Genomic DNA, 22,646 nt, shown 5'->3' with positions numbered 1-22,646 from the left:
CAGCGCTGACATCGTGCGCCAAGTTTCCTGCGGTGAGAGCAAACCGACGTGCCGTACACAAGACAGCCCAGGCCTGGCCTCGACTCGCATTCCATGTGTTCTCGTCGTCGTTGCATCAAGAGTCTGGCCATCGTTAGTCAACGTGTTGAGAGTTTTCGAGTGAGAGGGAATGCATACGGTACGCTACCCCTGCAAAACCGTAGATCGCTGCCAAGATCGCATCGCTTATCGTTGGGGCACTCGAGATGTAACATCCGGCGTTCCATCAGCCATTCCACCTTCAGCCGGACACCAGTGTCCACGAGGTAGTAAAAGTAGCTGCTGGTATGCTTCAGGGAGAGCGCATCGGGGTAGATGAGCTGCTTCGATATGAGAAGATGGATTTCCGGAGGCAAGTCGGTGAATCCGGCATGAGTGCTGTCCGCCGCCTTGCATTCTGAGTGCCGGCCTCGAGCGTCTGCGGGGCCCGGGGTGGGTCGTCGGAGAGATACGGGAGGCTCCATTGTCGGAGATGAAACGGGGCGACGCCGCAGTGTAAATGAGGTGATCTAGGCTGGACCGGTGCGCGGGTAAAAGGCAACACTTCTTTGTCGGGCGTTGTGAAAAAAGAACAAAGGTCATACAACGTTGTTGTAGATTGCGAGGGCCAACCAAATATGTAGCCAGAAATCCTGCTGCCTTCGAATAATGTTTTAGGGACACCTGTAGCGTGGCAGCGCTCCTAGCGCGTCAGATACGAAGTTTCAGTCCGTCCGTCACCGGGGAGGGGCTGCGGTTTTGCGTTGTCAGCGTCAGGCACACTCCTATTGTGGCTGGTTTCAGGAGCCGCTTTGCCGAATTCGGAATTCAACGTGGCGCGGTCATCAGGCAACATTCCGAGCTGGAGGGATGTTCCGCGTTCGCCTAACTATGCGCTGGGGCCTACTTGCGAATTGTAAAAAAGGAGTACCAGACCCATCTTGAAAATTGGATGGAATTTTATGTCTAGATGATGGCTTCTGGTTGCATCCAGTTGGCCTTTTCTTGGCAATGCTAGTTCCTGGTCAAGATTTCATTACACCCCGCCCCTTCAAGCCTGATGAATATCGTTTATGTTATTACATCTGTAGCTACATGAAACTAGTAACTTAGCTAGAAGATATTGACTGGACGAAGAGTGAACTGAACTGTAGCCCAAGTGACCAAGTTCTCACCGAGTGCGCGAGACCAAAAAAACATTAGAAGAATGGAGGACGCTCCGCGGGCGCACATGGTGTTTGCTTGGCGATCATCAATGGCGATGAGCAATGAGTGTCATACCGCACATCCCATAATTGCAGCTGATGCACGAACCCTACCGTAGTCGAACAATTTTCTGGACCCCAGAGAGCCCTTCTCACCACTCTTGTCCTCGAGTTTCTCCTCCAAAACTCCCTGCTCTGGTCCCCTTTTCCACACATTAGCAGGATCGTGCCCTCACACCTTTGAAGGAGCTTCTTGAAGTCATCGAATAGGCGTTCGCCGCTGTCGACGAAGTTTGCCACCAACTCTTTATCATGTTCACGGAGTCGAGTAAAGTAGTAATTGGCATCATTAACCTTATAGTCAAGATTTTCCAGCAGACGTGCGAGGTTTCTGGTCGCGTCCGCGTTGTCGCCGATGGGGGAGCCTTGGTCCAGGTAGTGGTCGATCCTCCCAACTAACCAAATCCCTATCGAAACCAGATCGAAAACGAAGTTGAGAAACAGAATAGGACGTTTTGCTGGGTCCCAATTATCAATATTAAACTCATACGAAATCCGCAATTTATTCGCATCACTTCGCTGGGCGATTTTCCGGACGACTCTGTGCTGGTTAGCAGTCGTGATTGTAGTCCGCTTATGCTGTCCTTCTGCTGCTCCCAACTCTGGTACTGGTTCTGGACCGTCGCCGCGATGCCATTCCGGGCTACTTCTGCGAGTTTCGAGGCGACGACGAACTTTCGGCTCCCCTCCGTTGGGAGCCATCGATTTCGTAAACCACACTTTTTTGGGCTGCTTGTGGTCACGTTCCCAAGGCATTCTGAAATTGTTCACTTCGGGGAACAGATCGTCACATTGTCTTCCGTGGGCAGCTGAGGCCTTCTCCCCGATACTTTCTTGTTCGGTACCCGCGTCTGCCACTGTTGAACCGTATCCTTCCGATGGTGTTGATGAAGTTGCTCGTCGTAGACGGGTTCTGACTCGGTCGTATCCAGGCAACTGTTCTTCTAACCAAGACCGTACATAATCATCAGATTTGCCTGATTGGTCCTCTGAATCAAATTCTCTGCTGCTGGTCGACGAAGGGTCGGGAAGGGACGGTGCCGGTTGATAGTACTGAGTACGAAACCAACTTGTTTCGCTGTCCGCGTCGCCTTCGCTTCCGGGATGATATGAAGCAGAGGATTCACTGCTGCTACAAGGCTTGAGAGATGGATGGCTAGTGCCCTCCTGGTCCACAAAGAAACGGGCAGTGGGAAGCGGAGCCTCTGGAACTAAATGAGTATCAACCTCGGCGGTCTCTCTAACGGATGGTATGCTGGTTTCAGCTGTATCAGGCATCGATGCTTGGCTTTGGCTGGCTCTTGGCACGCCAGCACTTCTCGGAGCAGAAGGTCCAGACGACCCTACCGCTGTTCCGATATTCAAATGTGATTGTCGGCTTATCTTCTCGTTGAAAAACCCCGTGCTCCACTCGGCCGAAGGATCATTGTCAGTGTCACCTTCGAAACCGAGGTGCTCGTTGTTGTTGGTTGTCGGGCGGGTGCTCTGTGGATCATCCGGCTTGTCGTGATGCTGTTCTGACACAGTGATGTTCGAGAGCATTTGAACCCACCGGTGGTCCAAAATGTCCCTTGTTGTTGGTCTCTCACCGGGAGCAACAGCGAGGAGTTGTCGGATTAGGTCAATCAGCGAAGGTGTAGCACCGTGATCCGTGAGGTCCTGCGTCGGCAATTCGATCTCTCCTTCGACATATTTGTTCAGCAGTCTAAAATCGGTCGTGAAGAGCTTCAGTGTCAACATTTTGAAGATTATAGTCCCCAGAGACCATACGTCCGCAGCATACGGATGACTTCGATCATGAACGAATTCAAGCACTTCAGGGGCGATGAAGCCAATAGTTCCTTTGCGCATGGTACCCAAAGTAGCTTCAGGGGGTAGTCGCCTGCTGATTCCGAAGTCGGAGATTTGCACAAGCCAGTCAGGACCTTTGGATACGACAAGAATATTCTAGTTGAAACTATCAGCGTCTGTTACTTAGAATTCGGGTTCATGGTGCGTACTCTGGGCTTCAAATCCCTGTGTGTAAAGCCATTTTGATGCAGATGATGAAGGCCTTCTGCTAATTGCCTAGTAATGAGCCTAGCCTCATCTTCCGGAATAGGTTTCTCCAGGTGTTTCTCAAGGTCGCCGTACTCCACGTATTCCATGGCGATGTATATAGCATCCACACTTTGAAACCAACCGTAAGATTTCACAAAGGAAGGCGTGTACTATAGGGGTCAGTAAAAGCTCTACTGTCAGAAAGCACCATCATCATCCTATTGCCTCTTACTCTGTCCTGAGAGAACTTCATTACTGCCTCTAATTCTCGATAGTAGTCCGTATTTCCTGGGGCCGTAGAGTCGATCGTTATTTCCTTGACGGCCCTAACGACGGGGCCATGTTTTCTTGCGGGCCGGTCGCACGTTTCAAGCCATACAATCCCGTATGCGCCTTGTCCCAATCGTTTCTCCCGTTTCCACGTTTCGTGTACTCTGATCTTCCATTCTCGCCCAGATGTGCCGCGCTGGCAGAACGTATGCTGGGTCAGAGTCGGGGATAATTGTAATGCTTCGAGTCTTGCTTCCTGCACGAGATCTGACGTCTGAGGATCTGACAGTGGAGACATCTCGAATCGTGCGGGGTCGTCCGGGTGTTGTATTCAGAGATCAATCGAACCATACTGCGACTAAACCTTCCGTTGTTTGTAATTAGCGATAGGACATAAATGGGGAGGACGAGACTCGGGCGCTAACATCTGCGGGATGACAGTCTCGATCATATAATGGTTTGAAGAGCTGATGAGGAAATTCTGCAGAACATTCCGCTCCTCCGTTGCATACCATCCGCCAGCCTGATCACGAGACTTGTAAAGCTTAGGGGCCAAGTCAACCAACATGAACGCCTGCATTAGCGAGACACACAGCCCCCGCCACCCCCAGCCAATCTAGATAACTACGTAAGCGCGCGTATCTTTCTCAAAATAATCTTAAGCTCAGTGGTTTTCAATTTCTGAGTTCTTATGATCATCATACTGTCCGACAATCCAGTTTGAATCACGAAGGCGGTCGCCAATGTCCATCGAACTAGTCTTAGCTGCCGTTTCGGCGGCCGATCTATGCCTCCAGTATGTAATCTGACAGCCTTCGAATTGATTTCCCGCTAACTCGTTAAAATGCAGGTATGGTAAAGCTTTGATGCAGGTCTATCGAGACCTGAAAGGTGCCAACGAAGCCGTTCAATCCAGGCTGCTCATCGTGGAGGCGATCTGGAAAAAGACTGCCATTCAGGTAGACTTCGTTAAGAAAATCGCTCAAGTCCTCGAGGAGGATCATTGTCGCATCCATCTGGAAGTTCTAGTGGTACTTAAAAGCAAACTGGGCTTAGCCATCTCGAAAATCGAATCGGTCGTAAAATCCGGGCCAGACTCCTCAGTCAGGAAATGGAAATACGCTCGAATTCGGGAAGCCATCGACCATTCCATCACGGAACTCCAGCAATGGCATAGTGTATTTGACCCAACCTGGTACTTGATACTTCGAATGGGCAATAAGTTGATCGATGATGAACTTTCTCTTTCAGCCAACGAGTCAGTCAAAACGTCGCCATCCTCTCGGTCAACATCGAGTTATTCGAGTAGGAGTACTACTCTAGTCTCTGCTCAAAGTATCCGAAGTATAGTGAAGGGAGAAACAAGTTCCGAAATACATGTCACACTACCAGAAAACGGGCTCGACTGGAACACTACCAGCAAAATCGAATATTCGAGTACCGTGCTGATTCGTCGGAAGGCATCTGAAAAGATATACGCAGTCGATACGATAACCTGTAACGCAAGCTGGGATCTGCCTCGCCTGAGAACGGACACAGAGGGCCTCGCTAAGAAGCTGAAGAGAGAAGATGCCGGCATGTTTGGTCTGCTTCCTTGCAAGGGCGTAATCAAAAGGAGAAGCTCAGAAACGAAAAGGCTTTCGTCAATGAGCTTGGCGTTCCAGCTGCCTCATACAGACATCAGCGTACCTCCAACCAGCTTGCGACATCACTTGCTACAAGAGCGCAGGTTCAGTTTAAACCGGATTCTGGACATCGCGAAACAGTTGGCTAGGGCTGTTAGCTTCATTCATACTTTCGACTTTGTTCACAAGAACATCCGCCCTGAAACAATCATCATACTTCCGGATCATGGCTCCGACCCGCCATGCGAGTTTGGCTCGGCGTATCTTCTCGGATTTGACTCTTTCCGCAACGTGAACTTTCACACGCTGAAAATTGGCGACGACGCATGGGAGCGTAACCTCTATAGACATCCTACCCGCCAGGGAATCCAAGCTCAACAGGCATATATCATGCAGCATGACGTCTACAGTTTGGGAGTGTGTCTTCTTGAGCTTGGGCTGTGGGATACCTTTGTGGAATACCAGTCCCATGCGGGTGAGGTTAGCAGTGGAAAGGTGCCGGGGACGGGACTAGGCTTGAGCTTGGACGATTTCAAGTTCCAGCCAGGCAACATTGAGCAGACGATCAACATCAAGAAGCGGCTAGTGAATTTGGCGAAGACTGGCTTACCAGCTCGAATGGGGGACAAGTATGCTTCCACGGTTATCACTTGCCTCACTTGTCTAGATGAAGACAGCGAAGAGCTCGGTGGAGAGGACATGCAGGACGCAGACGGCATTCTAGTGGGGGTAAGGTTCATTGAGAAAGTCTTGATGAAACTTGGGGACATCAGTCTGTGACGACCGATGCGGAGTAAGACCTTTCTCTCTTATGGACGCTTGGTCCTTTTAATGACTTCCGAATTCGATATAAACGTTGATTGAGGGTTTTTTGCGCCAAATAGTCACCTCCATCATATGAACCTTGTGTTTTGCCACGTAAGATACGGGACATTTGTCGTAGCTCCTATAGGTGGATCTGTTGGTGTCTCTTCAAGACTATCCGTTACATGGCCGACGACGAGCATGCACTTCCTATGCTGTCTCGTCAGAATCTTAGTGTCCACTAAAATCCTTCTAGAGCGTCCGGCCTACGCGCGACCTGTTCAAGTCCATATCGGCTCTGAGACAAAACGCCACACCTTCCTGCTCATCCATTGATTGATACTGCATTCCCTTTACACCCCGGAATCGTTCTGAATGTTGGTGGAGTCGTCACAGGAAGGATAGACCGGCTTGCCTGTGGGATTCGTGTTTCCAAGCCACAAGTTCTTGCAATCATATGCCCAACTGTTCCAACTGGCACACAACGTATGAGCTGCATCAAGGGCAGCTGAGTTTCCCGGAGGCCAAATACCGTTTGCTGCCTTTTGACGCTCCAAGATCTGCAATGAGAGACCGCTAGACGCATGTGCCGCAATATGACAGTGCATCAACCACACACCGGGGTTATCAGCCTTGAAGGCAATGACAACGTGCCCCTCTGCCGAGACCAGTACCACATCGCGGCGGGGGAAGTTGACGTTGGTGAGCTTAGGGTGGAAATTGTCAGGGTCAAAGTAATTGTTGTCGTCTTGTTGTACAATGGCGAAGTCATGGCCGTGAAGATGGATCTAATAGCGGCTTAGCCTTTTCAATGTTCTGAGGCTGCCAGGTCAAGGTCAAAACTTACTGGGTGTGGCCCAAACTTTGGATGGTCAATGACCAGATAGACCTGAAAATCACGGTTAGTGACAAGGCTATTCACATCCGGTTCCAATGCAACGAGCCGCTACACTTCAAGATTCCGGAACTCGACAGTTATGCGCTTACCCAATCAGTCTCGGTTCAGTTCTCCGGCACAACAACCCAACCGGTCGGCCACTCATCGCCTACATTGTCTAGATTCAAGAACGTAGGGTTGCCGTAGGTCGTTTGGAATGGCGTCACCTCGTTGTTGCCTTCCCCTTGGAAAGCAAAGAACGACAAGGCGTATTTGTTATCGGAACCCTCGGTAACAACGTTGAACACCTCCCCTACCTTACCATTCGCCGGGCGCTGGACCTGCCACTGCCAAGCGGGCTTCAGTTGATCATTGATGGCCTTATCAGATTCGGAGGTATCGACATCCCATGCATTGGTGGAGGGGTCAGCTGTACTGGTCCTGTCGTAGCGGAGAATGCCCGTCTTCATGTAGTTGTCTTGGTCCCCGATGTCACGGTGAAGCGTAGATGAGCTGGCAGCATACGTACGAATCTAGAAGTTGCCGTCCTTTGGAAGAGGGTTGGACGAGGGGTACGAGCTGTTGACCACTGGTGCTGCCTCGACAATGACATTATATCTCTGGCCGATCGCGATGGGAATTGAGGTGACGGTGAAGTTTTCAACGGGAACGAAGTCGGCCTCAACCACTATTAAGTTGTGGTTATCGATTGAAAAGACGAAAGTATTGTCGAAGGCGGTGTTGATCAAACGAAGGAGATATCGCTTTGCCCTGGTCGCTGGGTTGGGATCCGCGTCATCAAACGTAATCTCAAAGCCACGTGGAATCTCTTCGTCGTTTTGAATTTTGCCGCCCGAAAACCGAGTTATGTTGCCGTATCCACCCAAGAGAATATCCTGAGTATCTGGCTTGGCGTGTGGAAAGATGAATTGGAATGCACTGTTATTCGCTGCGGTGCCAGTGTCAGCCGTTTTCACGGAGCGGGTCGGAGTAGCAGATAGCATCAAACAAGCCAACAAAAAAAACAATTTACCTACCCCAATCAGTGACCGTAATTGGTTCAATAGCAACGTCGTACGGGTAAGAGGTTGGGCCATGGATTGTCTGCCAGTTGCTAGTCAGCCATGATGTGTATAATACATACAAGATCAGCATTGAAGAGCAGCCAGAAGACTTACGATAGGGGCTTGTGTTCCATCGGCATATTGCACGGAGTAATGACTGTGGTACCACGAAGTACCATACTGCGTCGCGTTTCATCGGTAGACAAACTCGGGGCGAGGGGCAATGGGGCACTGCGTGAGGCCATTCACACCGTCCATGTGCATGGTCTCCCACTGCCGGATGCCATGCCAGTGGATACTAGTTCCGTTGTAAGCAAGAGAGTTGCGCACGTGGATTTCTACGGTATCTCCCCAGCAGGCTTCAATAAGCGGACCAGGCCAGGAGTTATTGAAGACTTTGGCTTCACCGAATGCCAGTCCGTTGGTGTTAATAGTGTCGTCCGTAACGTCGAGATAGTATACGCGTGTGATGCCTTTAGGGGAAGCACTCTCATATTCAGTCGTGATGTTGTATTCCTGGCCTGTTTGGGCGTTACGCAGCCAACAGCTTTGGTCGTCGGGAGTTCCACATGGCTTGAAGCCAGGCATGTTCGAATAGTCGCAGACGAATTCATCGATGTTGCTGCCGGGAGGCCTGAAGATGGGATGCCCAGGTTTGATACCGTCGATGTCAGGCCGAGACAAGCCAAACTTAGCTCCTATTGGGTATTGTGACCCTTGAGTAAGGAAAGGCGATCCGAACAGCGAGTTGGCAACATCAGTGACGATGATCCAGAGATGGCGAAGTGACAATATGTTGAGTTGTTTTCATGCAGGTCGATGAACTGCTAACTGAGAGATAGGTAGAGCCTGTTTCTCAGGCTGTGCATCGAAAAAAGCTTAGATACAGAGAAATTTGAGCGCCTTTAAATAGACATTCCCCCTCTACAGACGGCATTTACACGTTGACCAATGTCCTCTACTTCCACGTATCGAGTAACAGTCCTGGCGACGACACATTAAGGCTTGCGAAGGGCGAAATCAAAATCGAATGGGCTTGTGCTGGAACTTGGTGGCGCTTTTCACCACATTCGAAACCGTCATTCGAGGGGGCGCTGCCAAGGAATTCCTGTGCAGCATGAGAAATCCTTCGTGATGGTAAAATGGTGGCGAAATGCAGATTAAACCCTCAGAACCTAACAATGACCATTATTGACTGCGCTCACACGAAGCATTTAGAGGTATTTTTGGGCTATTGGGCGATGAATGGGATAAAAACTCCAGCATCGGGAAAAGTAGGCCATGGGCATCCTCGTCATGTAGGATGGGAATCACGGAGTGGAAATTCGTTCCTCATGGCGGCTCCCACCAGTTCAACGCAAGGGACGGGCCGGCACGTGGCTTCGAAGTACCCAAGGGCGGCTTTCCATGCCGCAATAAGACAACATCAGAAGAGAGTTCGAGCCGGTATTTCCACTGGCCTGAATGCAGCCAGCCAACGGCCATGGTCTACGGATGCAGGCGAGGGGTTGAACGGTCGACTCTCAGCCAAGCGCGCATCTGGGCAGCTGAAATCTTTCAGCTGCCCGCGCTTGTTTCAACCTGGGTCAATAGTGTTCGTTCTGGAGCGTGGAAGACAGAGGCGGGAATGGGGGGTTGCCGTATCAAGCGTTGAAAACTGGTATACAAGCGTCTCGCATTGATCTTCAGACAATCAGGCAAGCCATTCCGTGTTCTTCTCCATGCCACCACTTCCTGTCAAAACGTCCAACCAGTTGTTTCGGCCGCTAGACATCGTGCGATGTGTCTCAGTGTCTCCTTCTCCCGTGATCATGCCAGCGGGCTACCCATACTGAGCAAGGTTGACAAGAGACTTTCTGTATATGCTATGCTTCGGCGACATCGAGCAGTCCTTGACGAATCTCGTAGAAGAACCCCTCCTGACTCCTGCTTTCTTTTACGGGGAATCAAATTTCTGCAGCATACCCACATTGATCATCATCAACGATGGGTATCGTTAGTCAGCGGCCATGACATTCCCGCTGACATTTGATACGATGGGTTACATGCGGCCAGAAGTAGGTGCTGTCAAATGGATTCGCAACCAAATTAGAATAGTTGGCCATGCGTGGAGTCGATGATAGAGGAGCACCTAACAAACCTGGAAATGGTGATGTGATGGAAAGCCATTACATTATGAGGGAAGTAACATCACTAGGATACAAGACCGTACGGATGAGATCAAAATATTATTCCTACCTTATGTACTCTGTACGGATACCAAATTTGCCAGACAGTTCCTAGTCTGCAGACCAGCCTCCGTTTTGCATGCTTAGGCGCTGTATCGGTACAGATTTTCAAATCAGGATACAACATCACTGCAAGGCGTTCTGTCGAATGCTACTCTGTACTCCGCAAAGTCCATGGGCCTTGATACGAGGCTTGCATTGATCGATCAGGCGAGACCGAAATGTGGGTTCGGAAGAGGTTTCGTCAACCCGGAAATGCAACCGTTTTCGGTTTATCCAATGAAGTGGGTTCAATCAAGGGCCGCGACTTGGCGGAAAATCCATTTTTCGTAATGCCCCACGGTCCCATCAATCCTTCTGATAAGAGGTTCATCGGCTATCAATGACTGAGTGGAAACGGGGCAGAAGCGAGCAGCGAAACGGAGAGAACAAGGTATATGGCCAGATTACAGGCTGTCCTAGCTGTCAAGCTTCTTCGGTGGGCAAAGGCAACATTGATCCAGTCGAGATGTCCAAGAAGACACAAGTTGGGAACATGGATACTTGACGTTTGGAACCAGGGCACCGAAACCTTGTCTTGGTAACCACATTACTTTGTTGCTAAACCATGGTACATTATCTTCGTGGTTTACATATCTCTCATCAAACGCGCAGTCTCTTCCAGACTCCTGGGTATTGCCTAGGTGTATCCTCTGTGAGCCTCTAATGATCTCGTACACCAATGCACTGAGGACGACGTTGATCCGGATCAACACTCGGGTACAGAGCGGAGCTCCAGAGCTCGCGCGTAATCTGCTCTCCGTGACATGCCCATAGACGCATCTTTGCGCGGGCGCCTCTGTCTTCCCTGACGAGGGCCAACATAGACGTTGGATGTTTGTTCCCCGTTCAACCGATCTACCGGACCTCAACCTTGTACTCGCTCTTGACCTGAATGCCCCCATTATACCTCGCTTGATCGTCGAAGCTGCGATCGTCGCTACGGTTGTCAGCGAACGCGCTGGTCTGGTTTCCCCCCTTCGGCTTCACGATGTGCTCCTGGCTACCAACCGATCCGTCGTCGGGAATTCTCTCGTGGTCTTCCCTCAAGCGCGATCGCTTGTGGTTCGAGCCGGTACCGCCGAAGGTGACGAGTCCGGTGGGGGTATGGCTGTTCGCGGTCGATCCCTTGTGGCGGCTGGGAAAGAGGGGCTTGATCGAGGGCGCGTTAGTGCAGATGATACCGATAACCTGCAAGTCAAGATGTTAGAGAAGCGCTCCCTGGTAAATAAAATGTGGGGAGATCTTACGGTTTCACGGATTGACCAGTTCAACCCCAAATCAAGTCTCTCGGGCGTCTGCAGGCAGATGATGCAGCGGAGAAGGGTGCAGATGACAATGAAGAAACCGGCGCAGAACATCAAACCGAAGGACAGTTTCCTGGTATACTCGGTTAGTGCATGCTCCAAAGGGTTGACGACAATCAACTAGACCTACCTCTTCAACGTGGTTTGCAACCTCCACAAGAGGGGAATCGGGATGTACATGATCAAAATATCGGTGCTTGGAAATACGAAGTTAGCCAATGAACTACGAATATTGGAAATGCAGCACTCAAACTTACAAGACATTTGTTGTGACCAGCGCATAGTACTTGGACCTATTCTGGGTACAATCATCTTCAGACAGGCGTTAGTATTGCCACAATTGATCAAGAAAAACATTGGCAAGGACGCTATCACGTACCTCCAGCGTAGGGGTACACCTGCCAAAGCCTGTGAATCGGGCGGCAGTGACCGGTGATGACTGCAAGAGTTGCCAAGTATGCGGCAACGGTGATAACAGAAACCACCTTGACCAGGCGTTCCTCGGGCAGAGACTTGCTGCACATGGTGTTAGCGACTACGATATTCTGTAACCTCTCCGAATTGGGACTGGCTTACGTGACTCTGAAGAAAAAAAACAGCATGATGCCCTTCAAACTCCAGATCAAGCTGACGTAAATGTACCACGCCGCGAACAGCCACTTAGCGCCGGTCTCGTGACTCTTGTACTCTTCGGGAGTCAGTGTGAGGGCAACTGCATCTGTCATGCCAGTAATGCTTCCCTTCTCAACTAAAGTCGCGGTGTTAGAGCAGTTGCGAGGTGGTCACGAGGGCAGCGTAATTACCAATGATCTGGCACATCATGACCTCAAACTAAGGGGTTGTCAGCCAAAGTCCCGCCTCGCGCACTCGCTGTGTCGCGTGACATACTGTGAAGAATAGAATGGCTGAAATCGCCAAATAATCGTCGCCTTGCCATTTCCAGCCAACCATCTTGCACCGACTGAAGACGCGGAGAAACAGGACGAGTATGCCGATTGCATATTCCACCCACATCTCAATGACGGTGGGCCATAGAGACTCTGGTACCAATCCCATGTTGGCTGCTGTGCGTGCGGTCGCGACCGTCTTCCTGCTCACGACAATCAAAGAAAAAGCTGAATGAACAAGGTCTAAAAATGTCCGGCCCAAGACTAACGCAAGGTGGAGGGGAAATGTCCGACTGATGAAGTAGGTTTATCAACAAGCAGGAGGAATCTCCAAACAATCCAAATTGGGACGATGCAAGGTCTTTGAATTGCAATTGCAAAACTCGGACGCTTTTCCGGGTTGGCCTTCAGATTCTATTCGGCAGTTGCGATCGACCAAGCGCCCGGTTCCTGAATCGCGGCAGCCTACGGCAGGGCCAATCCAATACGAAATGAATGTGGGCTGAGGTGGTAATTTGAAGTCCTACGGAGACAGTTCCGGGGGTTCCTGAGGGAAGATGGAGCTCAATGTCAGGGTCCACAGCGAATGTATCGGCCGTTGGCGAGTATTACCCCTTTCCTGTTTTCTCTCTCTCTCTTTCGTCCGGGGAACACTCGACACCCAACAGCTCTTTGCAAGACGCTTCTAAGCGACGCGATCAACGAAAATTTTGCCTAAAGAGCGATGCCGTGAAATCTCACAGTGATCAAGCGAATAAGTGTCACGTCAGGGGGTCCAGTTCGCACTGACCTCCGGATCGTGAATGCGTTGCCGCCAGTGGCGGCGCTGCAAGGAACATGGAAGGTTGTGGTATCATTTTAGAAGATGAGCTCCGCTGCAGATACTGCATAAGAGTAGCATTCCTAATTACGCGATCACGCAATGACAATATGCATTCTGGAGTTGGTGGACTCTGGATATGTTTGTTGGCCGTTGAACCGCGAGTCTGGGACGTCCGTGTTCCGTTGACTCCATTCCCCAACTCGAAGTGATTGTCAAGTGATCTGACCTCTTCGTCTAATTTTGTGGTATTCGTGCAACCTTGTAGGTTCTCGCAAAACATGGATATGTTCATTTCTGCATCTTTCCAGTCGTGGACTCCTCCGGCCGGCAAGTGCGTCGTTTTAATACCCAAAGTGGAGAAAGCTGGAGACGGTCTCTCCCGGGGAGGGGAGCCGGGAGATGGGTCTTTTGCTGGGGGCCCCTGTTAAACTTCTGACATACACCGCCAGCCACTGAACTCTATTTTGACCAGGACTGACTCGCTCGACCATAATACACGGGAGCTGATTGGCCAGAAGCATGGAAGTACTGTTATGGAAGCTCTTGTCTTCGTGTCGAACTTACGTGTACGGATGAACATGGTTGCAGTTGCATAGATTGGATCAACCCTCCGTTTATGACGCGTTGTGCCAGCAACAATCTCTCAAGAAAAGAAGTCTGAATGGAGGCATAAAAATTTCGTATCTTCATAGATCTAATCGTATTACATTACCAGGTTACCACTCAATAGGCTGGGAGGGAATGGGCTTGTCGAAGAAGGACGGGAGCTGCGAAGCCTCCACCACCTCGCTAGCGAATGACGGGTGATCGTCGTACGCCAGGAACCCTGTACCGTCGTAGCAGCCCACATATTCAGCGTCCATCTCCTCACCCTTCAGGATTGCAACGTCAACCCAGAGCAACAAATCACCGCCCTCCATAACTCCACCAGGTCCATACGCAGCGAAAAAGTCCTTCCTGAGCTTGACGTGGACCTTGTCGTAGCGACCGATGTACTCCATCTTTGAAAGATCCAACCAGAAGAGGATCTGGGCCTGGCGAATGTAGTCGAGACCAGGGAAGATGGAATTGGAGTGGCCGTTAGTGTGACCGTTGGTGTCGTTAGTGCCGTTGGTGTGGCCGTTGGTACCGTTGACACCGTTGGTGCCGTTCACGCCATTCGTTCCGTTCGTAGCATGTCCGTTGACAGCGCCGTTCGTCGCTCCGGGTTGCTTGTCGCCGGCGAAAGCATGGCAAGCTCTGGCGTTGACCATGCCCTTCTCGGGGCCAGCGTTCATGACGTTAGTAACCCATTGCTTGGTCAGGCCGTCGAAGTTCTCGTTCCAGTGTCCGCGCTCGTTATCGTTCATGTAGCTGTAGTCCTGGCCCTCGACGACGAAGTTGATGTTGTCGGGGAACTTAGAGACTCTGACTCTGCCGGACCGGATCTTATCGGTGAGGGGTCTCGGTGTAGGGACGGCGGGCAAGGGAGACTCGAACTTGTCTTCCGGGGAATCGGGGGTCATGCGCGAGCGGTAGGCACCCCAGTAGCCGGTCTTCGCGGTAAGGGGGATGGCCTCGCCGCAGTGGCCGAAGCCGGACGCTTGGGGCTTGTTGGACTCGTACATGCCACGGGTGGCGGGGATGCTGACGGTCTCTCTCCAGAATCCGGCATCGGCAGGGAGGGCGGACCAGAAGGCGGCGGTCTTCGGGCTCTCCCACCATGTCTTGAAGGCCTGAGGCGAGGCCCAGTAGCTCATCCAGACCTTGGAGGGGAGGTCATTCTGCTCGAGCTCCTCGACATGAATCGCAGCGCCCTTGATGAGTCCGTCGAATCGGTTGATGAGGGCAAGCTTCTCCTCCGAAGGTGAGTCGGCGTGGTACTGGGCTCCGAAAATGGACACCGTAAAGTGGTGGGCGGTAGGGAACTTGGAGCGAAGCATGGTTGCGGTGTCTTCGGCAGGAATAATCGGCTGATAATGACAGGAGTGACTACGATACCCGGCTGCTGCTTGACGTCCGGGCCGCTTGGGCTTTATACAAGTAATGTTCCATGTTCATCGCGGGTAATGCTTACCCGCGATGCGCCCTCGAAGCCCACCTCTGGCGGCCATTGGTAATGAGACGTTCCTGACTGGAAAGGGTCGCCGCCATCTCGACGGCTTCAGCGCCTGGGGTAAACCCTTTGTGCATTCACATATCAGGCACTAGTGGATGTGCAATGTGGCACTCCTGGTGGGCTGTCCCCAACGCAGAAAGCCCATCCGTGCTCGAGCCCACGCCCATGAATCCCAGATCCTGCGACTGTTGTCACCGCCCACAGTCCAGGGCCAATGCGGTAAACCCATCCTAGTTTACGACAAATGCCGCTGGTGGCTGGCGGCGGCGGATTGGGACTTCGCTCCGTTTTGGGTCGATGCTTCCGCTGTCACATTCCCCGACTCATGTACGCACATACGCGAGTGAAGGGTCCGTGGGTCTGCCTCTGGGGTTTTCGGAAGAGATCAACGCTTTGATCTCCCAATTGAGTTCGAGATGTGGGGGCTTGTTTTGTTGTCTCCCTCCCCCCTCGCTGAAATTCTTCAACGGCTTCTGCCGGATACTCGGTCTCGAGTTGGAACATGTCTGCGATAAAACGTCTCTGGGACCAGCTCAGTAATTTTAAGCGTCGATGCCATGGTTCACCTAAGTCAAGGGGAGCAAGAAACTTGGCAGTAAGTGGGAATATCCATTTGATTGTCTAGGGTTGGCGCTCTGTCCTCCTTCCAGCATCCAATTTGTTTGGAATAGGTAGAAGATGTTTTCAGTTTGATAGAATGAAAAATAAGGCTACTACGTCTGCAAGTTGTCGGTAAAGCTGCTAGGTTTGAGGGTTTTTAGAGGCGCTTGAGTGTATTATCACGCAAAAATATCTAATCAGCGCCTTGACATTAGTAGATATGCTCAATTGAGCATGCATATCCCGAGGTAGCTATATTCTGTTGAAGTCTGCGGGCCATTTATCCGCCTCAAACATAAAGTCCTGTCTGTGATCTTTGTGAACCAAGAGATTGAACTAGAGGCTGATTTGATGCCATACTGTGCGCACAACCTGTGATAGGTTGGTTGGGATGATTGTGGTTGCCTTCCCAAAGCCTCGGTATTTCGCTTGCCACGTGTGTATGTACGGCAATGCAAGTAAGAAAAAGAAAGCAAACTGCATCTGTCCCGAAGCCAGCAAGACTTCTCGTGGCAATGGCCTGATGACCCGGAAATTTCTGCATGTTATCTGTGCTGTCAAGCTGTCAAATTTGCCGAGGTTCTTATCTTCAAGTCTATTTTGGCCACTGTGTAAAGCCACAGTCTCCATCGATAGCATAGCCACAATGAGCAGCCACTCAAAACATCACCGTTCACACCCCGCTTCTGAGAGACTACCATTGGTGGATATGGTTTTCACAAGGTTCAAGGTTTCTTGAGGACTCCAAGTGCTAAGTTATGACGGCCGAAAACTGGTAAGACCCGGATCCTACGCGGATCTTCCAATTGGCCTCAGTAGCCTCGTCAAACTCCACCGCCAAGATGCCTTCCTGCTCAACGCTTACGTCCTGGCCTCCTTCTTGCACTTGGGTAGCGTTCAGTGACACAACACCAACGGATCCAACGGGAACCACGATATCATAAGTCAAGACACCTTCGCTGAGCTCCCATGCGGCGCTGGCTTGTCCAGCGGGCGTTAGGTAACTAGACGAAGCCGAAGTCAGGTAGGCCTCCAATATGGGCTGGTAGTTGATCAAATTCCATCGAACGGCGTCGGCCGCAGTGTCCAGCCCACTGAGTCGCTGAATCCATATGCCCGGAGCCCCCATCATGAAATGATTATACGACGAGCCACGGCCGCCATTCCTGGTAGGCAAGGTTAGCTTGCCATGGAAAGAAGCACAATGGCACTATCAGTTCTTACAGAAATTCCCAGAGACTTGTGGCCCCTAGCTCGATTGAATAGGAGTAACTGGCGAGACCCCAGCTGCTAAGGCCTGGAGCGCTGAGCATCTTGAAGATAACGTCGCTCCTGCCTCGGTATTCGAGTACGCGAAGGTTAGGAAGCGCGATCTCCCCGACCGTGGGATAGAAGGTAGTGTTCTCAATCGATGTCAAAAGCGAGTCAAACACCAAATTCTGGTATTCTTCCGGGACAATGCCTACGTCGAGCGCAAGAGCGTTTGATGCCTGGATGTTTCCGGAGTAGTACGCTTGTGAGGTGGTGCCGTTGGTGTCATCGATGAACCATTTGTTGTGCAGAGCTTCACCAATACTGCTTGCCAATTCGTCCCACTTCTGAGCCTCCTCGGAGTTGCTCAGCCAGAAGGAAATCTGCTTCATGGCCGTCGCAGCTTGATGATAGCCAAAAGTATTGGTCAAACCGACAGGCACAGTGGGAGTCTTCCCGTCGCCGGCGCCCAGTCGCTCAGTCCAACACCTTCGATTACTGAGTCGGTTGCTCGGCGGCCGAGGTAGTCCATATACGCAACCATGATGTTGTAATTCTCACTCGGAACCCTCGTATCGCCATATTATCGATATAAGTGCATCGCAACCCGCATGATGGCTGAGCCCCATTTGGGGTCGTCGCGAAACTTATCGGGAAACACATCGTACTCAGGTGCAGTGGTTGGGATCAGTCCTTCCGAGTTGGCGCCGTACTGAGCTTGCGCGTCAGCGATAGTGTGCATCAGGCTGCAGCCGTAAGCCTGGAGGTCGAAGCGTCGGGCGAGCAGGTCAAAAAGCAGATGGGCTTGCTCCAACCAGCCGAGCTTCTCACGGTGAGGGCAGTCAGTCAGTACGCTGTACATGTTGCTCTGGTGGCCTCGTTAGCACATGGTACAGCGAAGAAGGCGGTGTCTTTGAGCGTACCTTCACCGAGCGATCTGTGATCTCATAGAGCTTGTTCAGAAACGAGTTGCTTGTTTCAACAGTGCCAACTTCATCGTTCGCTGCCCGAATGACATTCGGTGAGTTGCGGTGCCCACAACCTGGCAGCCTGGAATTAGATGTGTTTCAGGTAAAGCGTTTCTCCTGTTAACAAATCAAACGAGCAGGGACAAACTCACACAAATATGCCGTTACCCATGAAAACGGTAACGAACGCCGTAAGTCTCAGATTCATTGCCTGCTAGGGTATAACCGTCGAACACCGGGCATCCGGTATTCGTCTGTGAAGGATTCCCGCCGACAAGCCTTTCTGGGGGGCCAGAAGACGATTCGAGTGACCGCCTTGTCCGTTCCGTTCGTGGTGAATTGATACCACCCTGCAAAGTTGACACCAAAGTCAAAGAGATAGCCACATGATCTCTGAAAGGGCGTTATAGGTAAGCCAAGTTTCAACTCAGGTCTGATGAAACGGATTAGTACGAACCTATGTTATCGACTTTGCTGTTGTCGTCTCAGTAACCTTAAGCTGCGGCGCGGTGGAGCTATACAGCTTCCCAGCACCCCCTATCGGACCGGTTGAAATATTGGCAGGTTTCCAATCTGAACGGTCTCCCTGAGAGCTTAACCAGTTGGGGATGCTTTTCCTAGCGTCATATTCCTCTCCACCATACCACGCAGCTTCGAGAAGCGGGCCGTCGGTGGTAGTGATCCATGTACCATCTGAAACCACAGACTTACTGACACCATCGCACGTGTATTCGAGCTGGAATTTAAGGATAGGCGGCTTGGTCGACGTCGTGAACTTTCGGTTGAAGAGAATAAGTTATTGAGAATCCTCGTTATAATGAGAGAAAGCTGAATCAAGCTGCACTTACTAGCGGTTTAGCAGGGGCTTGTCTGAGTTATACATGCCTTTGCCAATAAAAACACCAATCACATTGTCGCCCTCAGTGAGAAGACCGGTGACATCGTAGGCGCGGTACAACATGGTACGGTTGATGGTAAAACATCCGGGGCCGAGGACTTCGTCGGACACTGACTTGCCGTTGAGTTCGGCGTTGAATACGCCTAGTCCGGTTATGTAGAGTCGTGTTTTGGTTGCGGTGCAACTGACCTTGAACTCACTGGCAAAGAGAGGTAGGGAATTAACACCCGTGACAAACTCATTGTTCTCGATCCACTGCGCAGTCCAGTCGCTTTCTTCCAATAGCCCGAGCTCGAAGGTGGAAGGTTCGCTCCATGATGACGCAACATCATCTGCGTCCCAGGCTCGAACACGCCAGTACACTTGGTTCCGGGAACTTAGAGTGCTGCCGTTCCAAGACGCAAAAGCTTGAGTACTGTCAGCTCCCCAGTGTCCCACAAGTCGCGCGCATCGAAACCATCGGAGGACGAGGCAGCCTGAAGTTGGTAGGCCGTCTGATTATCACCGCGGCGGTCAGATTGGAGGCGCCAAGACAAGACTGGGTTGGTCGCATGGATGCCCAGCGGCGCTGTCACGCCTTCTGTACGAAACGACTCAGGCTCAATGAATATGGCGGAGACTACGGCGACCAACGCCGGGGAAAGTAGTGCAGGAAGCCGCATCCTAAACAACGTAATGATGTTGATACCGTTGATGCGTGAGGAGGGAAATCGCTCTACACGATTGGAGAAGATCAGATGCAGAGAGAATGATCAGCAACCGAGAACTCAAGTTGCGTCCTCCTATCATTTAATACGCATTGGCGATGTCAATTGGGTGCAAGGCGGTAAATCTGTATCCATTCCATTTGGGTATTTTGCCGACGATCTGGTCTGTTGGAGCTATCCGCATCCCAATTGGGACAACTAATCCCCGCCTCTCGGTATAGTTATTGGCGAACCTAGCCGCGGCTCTCTGTTTGACTTGCAATATTTGAACATTAGTTGCGGATAGCAACACATCTGCATCTAAACTCCAAGTTTAGAGGATTTGCAGGGTCTCTAATTCATAGCCCTCAATGTCACATGTTGAAATTTGAAGTAGGCCTGCGTGCAGTTACCGTATATGTTTTCTCATTGTATATAAATGTAGATTTCGTTCTTTGATTTGTCTTAAGTGTAAAAATTGGCTTAGCTTAAAGCGCATTGCCAATCTCCTCTTCGTGTGGTTGTTACATGCATTCGTAGCCAATACCATAAGCATCCAATCTTGGCGCTAATAAACCCCCCTCTAGGCTGTCCCATAGTCATCATATCTCCAAGTCGTATTTGACTTGCAATTATGTCATTGACTTGCCTGGCTCAAACCACAGCAGCAATCTGATTGTTCTTGAATCGGTCGGCCTCGCGCTTCAGCATGAGGATGCAGCTGGCGACGATGAAGGCCTCGGCGTCCTGAATTGTCGTTTTCTTATCATCTGTCCACATCCCAAGGTTCATGATCAAGCGGCCGCCATTGCCGCCCATCCAGCGACTGGTTCCTGGAGTGCGGAGATCCGCGTTACGCACAAGCTGGGCGATGGGAACGCCGTGCTTGCCCACCTTGCCATTGCTGGCCAACGCCGGGGCGGCGTCGTCGGTCCGTTCCAAGACTAGAAGTGAGGATGCCTCGGAGACTTCTTTGCGCTCTTCGCGCCCACCATAGCGCCACTCGAACGTGCCGAATGACGTCTTCAGTTCCTGCGTGCGCGACATCATGTTGCGACTTTTGACCTCGACCACCTCGCACACGAGATGGTCTGATTCAATTGCCTCTTCCACTGTAGCAGCAGCTCCCGGGGATAGTATCCTCATTCTGGGACGACGGCCCGGACCCCAACGGTAAATGGTTGATATCACAGGTGTCTGGCTAGAGTCGGAACCGCGGACGAGCGCACAGGAGTTGGAGTTCTTCTTGAGCCGGATGGATGTGTACTCTAGCTCGCCAGAGCCGACACGGTAGACGGAGATATTTTCCAGCACATTGCCCGTGAGGGCCTGGCTCGTGTCGTAGCCAATGGCCTGTATGTCAAGTTGGCTGATGATGCCGCTGTCGCTGGGTGATACGAAAGTTCCCGATACGAGCGACTCCTTATAAACAGGAGGCGCGTCACCGTAGTCGGAGTTCCCAGACGATACTGAGCTCATGATTGAGATCGTACAAAGATGATGTTAATAGCACGCCTCAAATGCCGTACTTTGATCGAATGAGTTGTTTGACGTTTTCCAGGAAGGAAATTGAGCGCGTTTATCGTCTAGTGTTGAACGATTTTGAAGTGGTGGTGATCTCGTTGAAGTGACTATAACCAGATAGATATGAATTTGGAGGTCGCTTGGCAAGAATTATCTAGCAGGTTTGGGCACCAGTGACGCTGTGAGAGACAGATGAGGCTATTCCCACTTTGGCAAATATGTGGGAGGCACAGAACGCCACTGGGCACTAAGCCACAAGCAGACAAAGGAAGTCACTGAATGGATGAGACAGCGGCAACCGCTTATTGGCAGCCGCTGGACTCCGCACTTGGAGCAAAAATGAGGTCGGCGGCGTCAGACCCTGACTTGGTCGTCACCCGTCTCTTGACCAGTCCGGGTGCCACGTGCCGGACTTCTTGCATCCTCGATCTACGCGGATCGGTTTGCCTTGGCAAACACCGCCATCGTGGTCGCATAGGACTGCAGGTTTAATGTGCTGCGGCGAGGCTACTTGGTCTAGCGCATGTCAGCAATTACAAGCGCAAGTCTATCACATTTGTTAGTGATGGGCCTTGTTGTCTCGGGGGAGATCTTTTAGGCGCATCGCTGGCTGCGCCACCATTCACCAGGAACTGCAACCCCTTGTCTCCTGTCAGGAACTGTGTACTGAGCATCCTTCACATCAAGGCGCTGACATATGCTGCCTTGAGTTCTAATGCTGCAAGAAAGTCTTGCGACGTTGCGTAGGTTTATTTGGTATTCACCATTGAGATTACGAAACAAGTGGTCAACTAGGCGAAACTCGGGAAGCATGAAGACCACCGATCAACCTGCTTGTGTTACGGATACCAACATACTATCAGGCCCTAGCAGGAAAGCCTTCGACTGAGACTTTAACCTTTTAATACCTTCGACTCTGGCCACAATGGGCGAGTTGGGGTGGTGGCGGGCAGTTATTCCGGGACCCTTGGGTACGTATACTGCGAAGCTACTGGACTGGGCACTGACCGAGGTGCTTTTACTGCTTTTTCCCCTACTGTGAAAACCCCTACTTGATGGGCTCGAAACTTCCTCAACATACCTTCGACTGAGGATTTGGGTACAGTACATAGACTGCATCGGTCATTGTTGAGGGCTCGGTCGAAATTTGGAAACCAACAAATCAGTTTTCGTATTCCATCAAATGAGGGTGCATCGAAGCAATATTCACTCTTGCTATTCAGGTAATCATTGAAATCCAGCTTAACGTTGTTACATGTATCGCGGCATTTTCTCTTGGGCGGGAAACGATTAGAGACAGGTTAACTCAAGCACCGACGAAAGTCGTTTTGTCGACCTCGATAAGGTGGCGACATATTTGCTATTCGCGATTTA

General features: G+C 51.2%; 10 protein-coding genes across 10 annotated transcripts; 1 reads left to right on the top strand and 9 right to left on the bottom strand.

Annotated features, from left to right (window-relative positions):
- Positions 1 to 1,293: 1,293 nt before the first annotated feature.
- ATG1A (Serine/threonine-protein kinase ATG1a) lies at positions 1,294 to 3,576 on the bottom strand (the record flags this gene model as incomplete). Its single annotated transcript, XM_037323426.1, has 4 exons — positions 1,294 to 1,426; positions 1,462 to 3,230; positions 3,284 to 3,493; positions 3,556 to 3,576. The coding sequence occupies 4 exons, from the start codon at positions 3,574 to 3,576 to the stop codon at positions 1,294 to 1,296; spliced, it is 2,133 nt and encodes a 710-aa protein (XP_037177844.1).
- A 760-nt stretch (positions 3,577 to 4,336) lies between these two features.
- On the top strand, positions 4,337 to 5,998 carry CGCA056_v008177 (uncharacterized protein; the record flags this gene model as incomplete). The annotated part of the gene is made up of 2 exons (XM_037323425.1): positions 4,337 to 4,389; positions 4,444 to 5,998. 2 exons carry the CDS (start codon positions 4,337 to 4,339, stop codon positions 5,996 to 5,998), a joined length of 1,608 nt encoding a protein of 535 aa, XP_037177835.1.
- Positions 5,999 to 6,375: 377 nt separating this feature from the next.
- CGCA056_v008176 (Laccase) lies at positions 6,376 to 7,369 on the bottom strand (the record flags this gene model as incomplete). The annotated part of the gene is made up of 3 exons (XM_037323424.1): positions 6,376 to 6,810; positions 6,870 to 6,911; positions 7,073 to 7,369. 3 exons carry the CDS (start codon positions 7,367 to 7,369, stop codon positions 6,376 to 6,378), a joined length of 774 nt encoding a protein of 257 aa, XP_037177836.1.
- A 63-nt stretch (positions 7,370 to 7,432) lies between these two features.
- CGCA056_v008175 (Laccase) lies at positions 7,433 to 8,551 on the bottom strand (the record flags this gene model as incomplete). Its single annotated transcript, XM_037323423.1, has 4 exons — positions 7,433 to 7,848; positions 7,937 to 8,003; positions 8,078 to 8,120; positions 8,172 to 8,551. The coding sequence occupies 4 exons, from the start codon at positions 8,549 to 8,551 to the stop codon at positions 7,433 to 7,435; spliced, it is 906 nt and encodes a 301-aa protein (XP_037177837.1).
- A 2,537-nt stretch (positions 8,552 to 11,088) lies between these two features.
- On the bottom strand, positions 11,089 to 12,593 carry CGCA056_v008174 (uncharacterized protein; the record flags this gene model as incomplete). The annotated part of the gene is made up of 8 exons (XM_037323422.1): positions 11,089 to 11,421; positions 11,481 to 11,610; positions 11,668 to 11,733; positions 11,795 to 11,849; positions 11,917 to 12,053; positions 12,114 to 12,285; positions 12,341 to 12,368; positions 12,426 to 12,593. The coding sequence occupies 8 exons, from the start codon at positions 12,591 to 12,593 to the stop codon at positions 11,089 to 11,091; spliced, it is 1,089 nt and encodes a 362-aa protein (XP_037177838.1).
- Positions 12,594 to 13,963: 1,370 nt separating this feature from the next.
- On the bottom strand, positions 13,964 to 15,169 carry oxd-2 (Phenylacetaldoxime dehydratase; the record flags this gene model as incomplete). Its single annotated transcript, XM_037323421.1, has 1 exon — positions 13,964 to 15,169. One exon carries the CDS (start codon positions 15,167 to 15,169, stop codon positions 13,964 to 13,966), a length of 1,206 nt encoding a protein of 401 aa, XP_037177839.1.
- A 1,527-nt stretch (positions 15,170 to 16,696) lies between these two features.
- CGCA056_v008172 (uncharacterized protein) lies at positions 16,697 to 17,588 on the bottom strand (the record flags this gene model as incomplete). Its single annotated transcript, XM_037323420.1, has 2 exons — positions 16,697 to 17,111; positions 17,170 to 17,588. The coding sequence occupies 2 exons, from the start codon at positions 17,586 to 17,588 to the stop codon at positions 16,697 to 16,699; spliced, it is 834 nt and encodes a 277-aa protein (XP_037177840.1).
- A 191-nt stretch (positions 17,589 to 17,779) lies between these two features.
- CGCA056_v008171 (uncharacterized protein) lies at positions 17,780 to 18,372 on the bottom strand (the record flags this gene model as incomplete). The annotated part of the gene is made up of 3 exons (XM_037323419.1): positions 17,780 to 18,064; positions 18,120 to 18,246; positions 18,317 to 18,372. The coding sequence occupies 3 exons, from the start codon at positions 18,370 to 18,372 to the stop codon at positions 17,780 to 17,782; spliced, it is 468 nt and encodes a 155-aa protein (XP_037177841.1).
- Positions 18,373 to 19,011: 639 nt separating this feature from the next.
- CGCA056_v008170 (uncharacterized protein) lies at positions 19,012 to 19,724 on the bottom strand (the record flags this gene model as incomplete). Its single annotated transcript, XM_037323418.1, has 3 exons — positions 19,012 to 19,205; positions 19,263 to 19,469; positions 19,520 to 19,724. The coding sequence occupies 3 exons, from the start codon at positions 19,722 to 19,724 to the stop codon at positions 19,012 to 19,014; spliced, it is 606 nt and encodes a 201-aa protein (XP_037177842.1).
- Positions 19,725 to 20,402: 678 nt separating this feature from the next.
- On the bottom strand, positions 20,403 to 21,227 carry CGCA056_v008169 (uncharacterized protein; the record flags this gene model as incomplete). Its single annotated transcript, XM_037323417.1, has 1 exon — positions 20,403 to 21,227. The coding sequence occupies one exon, from the start codon at positions 21,225 to 21,227 to the stop codon at positions 20,403 to 20,405; it is 825 nt and encodes a 274-aa protein (XP_037178000.1).
- Positions 21,228 to 22,646: the final 1,419 nt, after the last annotated feature.

The sequence above is a fragment of the Colletotrichum aenigma genome, assembly GCF_013390185.1.
Source record: "Colletotrichum aenigma strain Cg56 chromosome Unknown KSG_Cg56_contig05, whole genome shotgun sequence".
Taxonomy (NCBI): domain Eukaryota; kingdom Fungi; phylum Ascomycota; class Sordariomycetes; order Glomerellales; family Glomerellaceae; genus Colletotrichum; species Colletotrichum aenigma.
This window is presented reverse-complemented; position numbering and strand designations above follow the sequence as displayed.